At 40.1% G+C, this 9,630-nt stretch overlaps 3 protein-coding genes across 3 annotated transcripts; all 3 read right to left on the reverse strand.

Annotated features, from left to right (window-relative positions):
* Nucleotides 1-4,974: 4,974 nt before the first annotated feature.
* Nucleotides 4,975-6,462, reverse strand: LOC137822114 (uncharacterized). The gene has a single exon (XM_068627016.1). The coding sequence runs from the start codon at nucleotides 6,460-6,462 to the stop codon at nucleotides 4,975-4,977; it is 1,488 nt and encodes a 495-aa protein (XP_068483117.1).
* Nucleotides 6,463-7,746: 1,284 nt separating this feature from the next.
* LOC137822115 (uncharacterized) lies at nucleotides 7,747-8,277 on the reverse strand. The gene has a single exon (XM_068627017.1). It carries the CDS (start codon nucleotides 8,275-8,277, stop codon nucleotides 7,747-7,749), a length of 531 nt encoding a protein of 176 aa, XP_068483118.1.
* Nucleotides 8,278-8,792: 515 nt separating this feature from the next.
* On the reverse strand, nucleotides 8,793-9,362 carry LOC137822116 (uncharacterized). Its single transcript, XM_068627018.1, has one exon. It carries the CDS (start codon nucleotides 9,360-9,362, stop codon nucleotides 8,793-8,795), a length of 570 nt encoding a protein of 189 aa, XP_068483119.1.
* Nucleotides 9,363-9,630: the final 268 nt, after the last annotated feature.

Below are 9,630 nucleotides of genomic sequence, written 5' to 3' on the forward strand. Positions count from 1 at the left end.
ACAAAAAGAATGTAATGTAACATGCTAGGTGTAATCTGAAGAACATCTGAAGAACATGGTTTTATTTTAATTCAAAATTTTAACAAGGTTATGTCTAACCTTTCTTTCTCACCCCTCTCTCTCTCTCATTCTTTTATTATATGCACCTTCAATTATAATTATCTTTCAATAAATGGTATATCTAATAGATGAGTGAATTAAGTGAATCGGTTTAAGACAACTATGTGGATGGTAAGAATTAATCTTTGAGAGACTTCTCTCAATCTTAATTATATTCGCATAATAATGATTTATTATTTAGATTATAGTGAGTCTCACAACATATATCTCCAAAATTTAGCTATTTATTTTTACTATAATGTGAATTTTTTTTGTCGTTGGGTCTATAAAAGCAACGACATTGAAAGGAAAATCATACAAAAATAAATAAATTGGTATTACATATGGATTTGAATTTATTGATAAATTAAGACTTACATACCGATGACTATTCATAATTAAAATTGAGTTACCTACGGATATTTTTGTATGTAATAGTAAAGTACTTTGGCAATAATAATCTGTAAGTAATTTTAACGAGTTGGGACAAATTTTTTTCGGCCATAGATAATGATAATTGAATCAGTAAATAAATAAAGTCATGCATTACCTACTAATTTTACATAAAAATTAAAATAAATGTGTTACCAACTAATTTCACAGATATATTATAATAATATTAATATTAATACTAATAATAACAATAATAAATATTAATAATATTAATCTTATAAAAGTAATATTAATAATAAAACTAATAGTAATAATCTTATTAATAATAATATTATTATTAATATTAATAACATCAACAATATTAATAATATTTAATGTTTTTGCCAGTTGGTCTCGAAAGGATTGAATGGACAAGCTTCTCTTCTAATTTGTCTCCAATTAGTGCTTCGAGGTACTTGGTGGTTTCACTGGGACAAAGGGGACTTTACCTATTGATCACACTAAGACGATCAATTCAGTGAGAGCATACAAAATAAATATTCAGTTTCAGTCTCAAATATTCAGAAACATCATATCTTTACTAGGGATCTCAAACCCCTTCTATAGATAACCCTTCAACAGTTTTCTCCAATCTCAACAAAGAAAGATTTCATCCGGGAGAATATAATCTCAACAGAAAACACATAATCATAACGGAAAACACATATTGCTTACGTGCACCTTTATTTTTGGGTGCTTAACAATAATAAAACATTCCGTTCACATGCACTTTTATTTTCGGGAGCTAACTACGTTATTCCCAACCGTTTTTATTTATATTTACTTAGTATATATATATATATATATATATATAAACCAATTTGAATATTCCTTTTATTTAATTATCTTTTTCAAACTGTCTACCCGCTTCTGGGTCAAGCTCATGGCCCACCCTTTGAGCAAATACTGGCCCAAAAATCGAGCTGACCTAAATGCTTAGACCGAGGTCTCGAGCACTCATGGCCAATACATTTAATAATTTTAATAATAATTAATAATATTAACCACATTATTATTATTATTAACAATATTCATATTATAATTCACAATATTAGTATTGTTATTATTATTAATATTATGATTACTAATATTATTATTCATAATTAATATTGTTATTAATATTACCATTAAAAATAATATTATTATTAGTAACATTATTATTTGTATTAATATTATTATAATTATTATTAATAATATTATCATTATTAGTACTTATTGATATTTATGTGTTAATATAGATGTCTGTGATTATTTAAGTCACATAAACTAACATATCAGATGGTGAAAAGTTGAGACACAGTTCTTATATATCGTGACAAGTACTTAAATGTAAAGACCTGAGTTGTAATAAACTTTCATTGATCTATTGTTATTAGGATCGTAAATATAAATATTGATTTGTATCATATATTAGTTCTATATAGAATGTATAAATGTTGTGTTATTCGATATTTCACTTATTGAATATCTTTAATTGTATAGATATAGTTTATATTTAATAGATCTTTAAAAACAGCTAAATCAACGTTAATTATAAAAATTTGATAACCGTAAACTCAATTTAGTAATTCTCTATTTATGCTATCGTTTTTTTTCAATCTTTATTATATACTTACATTAATTGTTATTAGTTCATTTGTTATAGGAATTGTTTTTACAAGGTCGGGTACCTCTCAGAATGACTCTTGTAGCTTCCGTCTTCTCGTCCTTCCAGCTTCTGTATTCGGCGTCTCCGTCTGACAAGTCCTCCAAGAACGGCGGGGTGGGGTACCTGCGAAGGTGCTCCGATGCTCAAGTCAGTCCGAGTATAATATGTGGATAAACTAAGGATTAGAAGATTACCTCTGACACAAATCCCTTATGATATTTATAGCCTTGTGTTGGGCTTTAGCTGTTATGGGCCTTCTTTTGGGCTCAGGCAAAGGTCCATTTGTGATTCAATCATGGTTTATGGTTAAACTGGCTTAATTATGGTTAATCGCGGTTTATCATCTGCTTCCACGTTTATTCGGTCTTATCGACTATTCGGCCTTCTGGTAGTACTTTTGCCCCCTAAGCTCAAGTGAAATTATGAAAATGCAACTTAGAGTCTAAGAAAGAAAATTTGCTTTATCTTTGGGTGTATGTTTCTCCTAAGTCATATGCCCCCCAGGCTCGAGTGAAATTGTGAAAATCCAACATAGTCTTAGATAGCCGAGAAGCTGAGAACTGGAGAGGTCGTGAGCTAGTTTTGAATGTGCTCTTTATAATCCGTTTTGTATAATCTGTTTATGTCCTGAGGCCGAGTGAAAATTTTTGGTTACTCGAGGCATATGGATGTGTGATGTCAGGTGGCGTGAGTTCGCATGATCTGGGTCGTTGATATTGACTTGATCCAACGGTGGAGATCGTGTATGACGGTTCGTATTCTCCTTTTCCTTCACCTATAAATAGTGGTGGCGGTGGGTTCTATTTCTTACGTGTTAACCGTGAATTAGCTCCGAGAATTCGAGAACCGAATACTCCTTTCATTGATTGTGTGTACTCATTCGAAGAGTTTCTCTGAGGTAACCATGTATTCTCCTTTTGTAACCACTTTATTTTCTTCGGATTGTAGGAGTTCGAGTAGGGAAAGGCCACTGGCTATAGATGTTGTGCTTAGTGATGCCGAGAGTACTGAGGTTTCTTCTCAGGCTCTCGGCCCTTCAAGCCGAGATAACCCTGAACCTTCTATGTCTTCCTCTTTGAGTGCTTATCATGGAGAGGAAACTCGAGAGGCCAAATATGTGTGGGTGGACAATAGAGTTCGTGAGGTTTTTTCTAAGTATACTAATGTTTCAATGTTTCATGACTTTGTAGAGAGTTTTGATATTGTTTTAGAGGGTGTGCCGAATGGTGCGTTTGCCTTGCGTAGGTGTCGCGAATTTGAAACCGTTTGTTTGGGTAGAGGGAAATAAGGCATAGATTTTTTTCTATTTTTATTCTTGTTTGATTCCGGACATTCATGTCCGCTTTCCTTTTGATGAGTTTACCATGGAGGTTTTGCGTGTCTTGAATGTAGCTCCCACGCAGTTGCATCTGAATAGTTGGGCTGCGCTCCAGGCTTTTCGGTTGCTTTGTGAGGTGCTTGGCCTTAAGCCAACTCCTAGGTCTTTTTTACATTTTTTCGGTACAAGGCCGAGAGACCGGATAGGTTGGGTATCTTTAGTCAGCCAATCAAAGAATAGCTTCCTTCATCCTTTTACCACATCCTATAAGAAATTTATAAAAGGTTTCTTCAAGGTTGTGATTGAGGAGGAAGGTCGACCATTTTTCTGTGATGGCAAGACTCTCCCTTTTTATTGGACAAAGGATCCGACATGTTTCTATATGTGGCCGAGAAGCCTGATGACCAAGGACGACCTGGAGGTACTATCTGTTCTGGATGGGCTTCCCCGCCAGATCCCAACTCGGGCTATCGTCTGTGCCTACTTGTCTTCTAATAAAATTGTTGATGTTGATGGTATGTTTCTTTTACTCGTCTCAGCTCTTTTTTACTTTGACATTTGACTTAAGTCTGGTTTTTTGCAGATATCATGCCAAGCCTGACACCGACAGGTGGGAGTAAGGACTACTTCAAGGAGTTGCGCTTGAAGCGACAACAAAGGGCTCAAACTATTGTGGCGGGTGTCGGGAGCTCCACGCCTGTCGCAGAGGCGGTCATCCCAATAACTATGGTGCCGGGACCAGATACCTCTCGTCCTCCCGCCAACCCGAAAAAGAGAACAAAGGATGATCATCGAGGTCGTTCTTCTCGGCGTCACGGGGAACACTCATCTTCGGGCAAGTCCTCGAAAAGAGGCTGAGGTGTCGGAGGATCGAGTTCAAGCGGCCTTGATTTTTTCAGCCATGACCTCCGAGTTGCCGAGGGGGTGAGGGTGACTCTCAACCCTTATAAGCAGGACTCTTTCTTGTCGGCCCGACCTTCCCAAGTCCACGTCGCTTTCATGGAGCTTTGCTCTCGGACTCTCGTCCTCGGCAAGCGTATGGCCTCCGATTTAATGAAAAGGGATAAGAGCGCAACTGAGGTAGAAAGCTTGCGCTCTCAGCTAGAAGAGTTTCCCAGCTCAAACTGAATTTTCCTTCAGCTGCCGGCTTGCGAGCTTCTCCTCTCATTCTCCATACAAGATCCCCTTCTTGGAACGAGCGCGACTTGGTTTTAGAGTTGTATCTTCTTGATGCCCTTTGTTTACACGCTTATTCCCGTATTTTCGCTCTGTCACGCATTTCCTGGAGTAAATCTAACTCAGTTTTTAAGCACTCCTCATTGAGCTTGAGATAATCAATTTCTCGTCGGATAGTCGGCTCTCCGACCTCAACTGGTAACATAGTGTTTGTTCCATATGTAAGGTTATAGGGAGTTTCCCCTGTGACCGAATGTGGAGTGCATCTGTAGGCCCATAAGGCTTTAGGAAGCTCTTCTACCTATTTCCCCTTTGTGCTACCCAGTCTCTTCTTCAACTCTGTAAGGATAACCTTGTTTGCAGACTCAACTTGTCTGTTAGTCTGTGGATGTTCTACTATGCTTGTCTTGTGTGGGATTCCCAGACTTGTGTACAATTCTGCCAACTTTCTGTTTGTAAACTGCCTTCCATTATCAGTGATGATAGTGTGTGGGATGCCAAAACGGCACACTATACTTTTCCATAAAAAGCCTTGGATCTGTCCGACAGTGATTTTTGCAAGAGGTTCCGCTTCAATCCAATTGGTGAAGTAGTCTACTGCTACTAGTAAGAACTTTCTTTGCCCTGTCAGTTGGGGGAAAGGGCCAACTATATCCATTCCCCATAAGGCAAACGGCCATGGAGAGTTGATGTTTTGTAAGTCGTGAGGATGAAGATGTATGAGGGAACCATGTTCCTGGAAATTTTGACATTTTTTGACGAAATCAGCGCAATCGACTCTTAGGGTAGGCCAATAGTACCCGACCCTAAGTACTATTGTTGCCATTGTTCGTGCTCCTGAATGTAGTCCACACGCACCATGGTGTAACTCTTTTAAAATGTACTCGGCGTCGGTCTTTGATACACATTTAAGCAGCGGAGTAGAGTATCCTCTCTTGTATAGGTCATCACCTACTAAAACGAATCGAGAAGCCTTTTTTCTCATAGCGAGGTCGCTACATTCTTTCCCGGCTTCCCGGCCTTCCAGAACGTTCTTAATTTCAGAAATCCAATAGACATCCTCTCTATCCGTTGTCATGCATTCCTCCATTGTTACCGTCGAAGCGAACGAGGTTTTTCGTATGACGGTGTCATGTCGACCTTTCTGCTTATTATTGACCAACTTTGATAACATGTCAGCTCGAGAGTTATCTTCTCGCTTTATGTGGCATATCGTGACGCTTTCGAACTTTGCCAAGATGTCCACCACTCGGTGGTAATACTTTAACAGCAGTGAGTCCTTCACTTGGTACTCTCCATTTATATGACCGACTGTCAATTGTGAATCAATCTTGCATTCGAATTTTCGAGCTCCCATGTCTTTGGCAAGTAGTAAACCAGCTATGAGCGCTTCGTACTCGGCCTGGTTGTTGGATGCTTTGAAGTCAAATCGTAGCGATTGTTCTATGCAGAGGCTTCCTGGTCCTTCCAAGACAACTCCTGCTCCTCCTCCACCTTTACTGGAAGATCCATCCACATAAAGAATCCATGTTGCATCTGGTTCCAAACTGCCTTGTAGCTCTGAAGTAAAGTCAACTAGACTTTGTGATTTTATAGGCCCTCTAGGTTCATACTTAATTCCAAACTCAGATAACTGTATGGACCACCCGATCATTCGGCCTGCCAACTCGAGTTTCCTCAATACTTTGCTTATAGGACAGTCTGTTTGTACTATGATCTCATGACTTTCAAAATATGGTCGCAACCTTCTCGATGCAAGCACGAGGGTTAGAGCTACTTTTTCGATCATTTGGTATCTAGTCTCGGCGTCTTGAAATACTCGGCTAACGAAATAGACAGGTTTTTTTATCAGTTTTTCCTTGGACAAGAGCGGCACTCACGACTTCCGATGATACGGCCAGGTAGACCAACAAAGGTACCCCAGAGATCGGTTTGCTTAATATTGGAGGTTGGGATAAGGCTTGTTTGACAGCCGAAAAGGCCTCCTCACATGTTGCATTCCACGAAAACTTTTCGGCCTTCTTCATGAGCTTAAGGATTGGCATTATCTTATTTGCTAATCTTTCCATGAATCTGGACATCGATGTTAGCCTCCCCACCAGTCGTTGTACTTCTTTCAGGTCTTGCGGGCTTCTCATATTTTCCAAGGCTTGACATTTATCTGGGTTTGCTTCAATGCCCCGGCTAGTTAGCATGAACCCTAAAAATTTTCCACCTTCCACATCGAACACGCACTTTTAAGGGTTAAGACGCATGTCATATCGTCTTAACCGATCAAAAACCTCGGCCAAATCTATAGTGTGTTGTTGAACACTATCAAACTTCATGATCACATCATCAACATAAACTTCCACCATTCTTCCTATCTGCTCTCGGAACATCCGGTCTATCAATCTCTGATAAGTTGCACCCGCATTTTTTAATCCGAAAGGCATGACTTCATAGCAAAAATTTGCCTTTTCGGTTTAGAAGGTTGTTTTCCCCCGGTCTGTCGGATACATGGGTATTTGATTGTACCCAGAATACGCGTCAAGGAAACCTAACACTTTGTGTCCGGCTGCTCCATCTACTAGTCGGTCAATACTGGGTAGGGGGTATGCGTCTTTTGTGCAGGCCCTGTTAAGATTAGTATAATCGGTACACATCTGCTATTTCCCACTCTTCTTCTGGACCAACACTATATTTGCTAACCAAGTAGTGCAGTGTATTTCTCGGATAAATCTTGCCTCCAGAAGCTTGTGCAACTCTTCTTCCGTAATCTTCCTTTTTTCTCCTACTAACCTTCTTTTATTATGAGCTATCGGCCTTGCCTCTTTACAGACTGAGAGCTTATGTGAAATAATCTTGGGATCTATTTCCAGCATGTCGGCAGTCGTCCAGGCAAATAAATCTGAATTCTTGGCCAAAATCCTTGTGATTATCCCTTGATCTTTTTCTCCAATGGTGGAACCTAGCCTGGTATTTTGGCTCGGTTTACCAAGATGCCATAAGACAGTCTACTCTTTTGGTTCTACATGTGGTTCATCATTGGGCCTGGGACCAAAATCATGCAAGGTCGCAGCTTGGTGGACTTTCAGCCTTCGGCTTGGTGCCGAGGGAGAATTCTCAGACTAGCGGCGTAACATTCCTTAGCTGTTTTTTGGTCTGAATGGAGTGTCACAACATTCTTACTTCGGCTTTTACAATCCGAAGGGAATTTCATGGCGAGATGAGGAGTTGACACTATTGCCCCTAACTTGTTGAGGGATGGCCTTCCTAGAAGAATGTTATACGAGGATTTTGCATCCACCAGTAGATATCTGACTCTTATAGTTTTGCAGCATTCATTGCCTTCACCAAATTTCGTGTCTAGATCAATGTATCCTCGAGTGTCTCCTCTCTCCCCCGAGAATCCGACTATTTGCTCATTGAAATACACCATCGTATCTAAGGGTAAACCCATTTTCTTGAAGGTTTTCCAGTAAAGGATATCCACAAAGCTCCCTTGGTCTATCAACGTTTTCATGATTACAAAATTGGTTACTTCAATGGTCACCACCATAGGATCATCATGTCTTGTATCAATAATTTTAAAGTCATCATCAGTGAAAAGAATAGGCGACATGCTTCTTCTCGGGAACCTATGGATGGAGTACACGGAGCTAATGGCTCTAAGGTGTCTCTTTCGGGATGAGTATGTCGTCCCTCCTCCAGCAAAGCCTCCTGCGATGGTGTTAATTACGCCACGCACAGGTCTGCCCTCTCGGCGATCGTGTGGTTCCCTGTCTTCTCAGCCATCCCTTCTTCTGTTCTCTCGGTGATTTGTCCTCCTTTCATCAACCCTTGGTCTTCTGTCCTCTTGATTACCCTGCACAAAGTGACAAAGATGGCCCGCTTGTACAAGCTCTTCGATCTTATTTTTCAAGGTCCAGCAGTCCTCCGTAGTATGACCAAAATTTCAGTGATAGCGGCAATGCTTAGTTTGATATGCATTCGAAGGCGTGTTAGTTTTTTCAACGTTGTCAAGAGGTCGACACTGAGAGCTTCCTCCAGGATCCTCGACCTGTCGGTCGTCAAGGGAGTGTAACGAGTAAATCGTGCCGGTTTAGGGAATTCTCTCGGCCTTGCGGATGTCATGGGTCAGTTCTTATCAACTTTTTTTTCAGCTTCTTCAGGCACTCGAGTCTTGGCGCAAAATTCCCTCAATTCTTCTAGTTGCATAAATTTGGTTGCTCTCTGTCGTAACTCATCCAGATTCATAACTGGTTTCTTACACAAGCTATCCGAGAACGGACCAGGATTGAGAGCGGTTACCATGTGATGCATGGCTAACTCAGGACTTAGATTGCGTATGTTCAACGCTATCTTGCCAAACCTTTCCATACAAGTTCGCAATGACTCCGTTTTTGCTTGCCGAATATTAACTAAAGCGATGGATGTGAGGTGGTGGTGGCGACTTGTAGCAAACTGTGCACCAAACTTCTTGACCAAAGTGTCAAAACAGTCAATGGAGTGCGTTGGTAATCGAGTAAACCAACTCAAAGAAGCTCCCTTGAGGGAGGTTAGAAATACTCGGCATAACAGTGCATCTTCGACGGTGTATAAGCTGACTTGTGTTACATACGCATCTACATGCTCATCAAGGTCAGTTGTTCCATCATATTTGTCAAGAGCTGGATTCTTCCAGGTACTCGACAAGGGCACTTCCATAATGGACTCCACAAAAGGACTTTGTCGAGAAACTGCTCCCAAACTGCTCACTGAAATTAACCGGGTATTCTCTAGATGGGAACTGTCGGCTCGGTTCTAAGATGAGTGCTCTTAGTCGGAGGATGTTCCCCTTCTATAGTGTCTTGAACTGTTGGTTCATTGAGTTTCTGCTTCATCCGTGTATTCTCTCTTCTTAACGTCGCCAACTCTTCTTCGTTTTCTCTCCTCATAGCTGAACCTCTTCTTCATTCTTCTTCTTCAAAACATC

This window comes from Phaseolus vulgaris, chromosome 9 (assembly GCF_000499845.2).
Source record: "Phaseolus vulgaris cultivar G19833 chromosome 9, P. vulgaris v2.0, whole genome shotgun sequence".
NCBI lineage: Eukaryota > Viridiplantae > Streptophyta > Magnoliopsida > Fabales > Fabaceae > Phaseolus > Phaseolus vulgaris.

What these genes read in the sequence shown, in the direction of transcription:
- LOC137822114 (XM_068627016.1), bottom strand. Translation starts at nt 6,462, where the DNA reads ATGATCGAAAAAGTAGCTCTAACCCTCGTGCTTGCATCGAGAAGGTTG.
- LOC137822115 (XM_068627017.1), bottom strand. Translation starts at nt 8,277, where the DNA reads ATGTCGCCTATTCTTTTCACTGATGATGACTTTAAAATTATTGATACA.
- LOC137822116 (XM_068627018.1), bottom strand. Translation starts at nt 9,362, where the DNA reads ATGGAAGTGCCCTTGTCGAGTACCTGGAAGAATCCAGCTCTTGACAAA.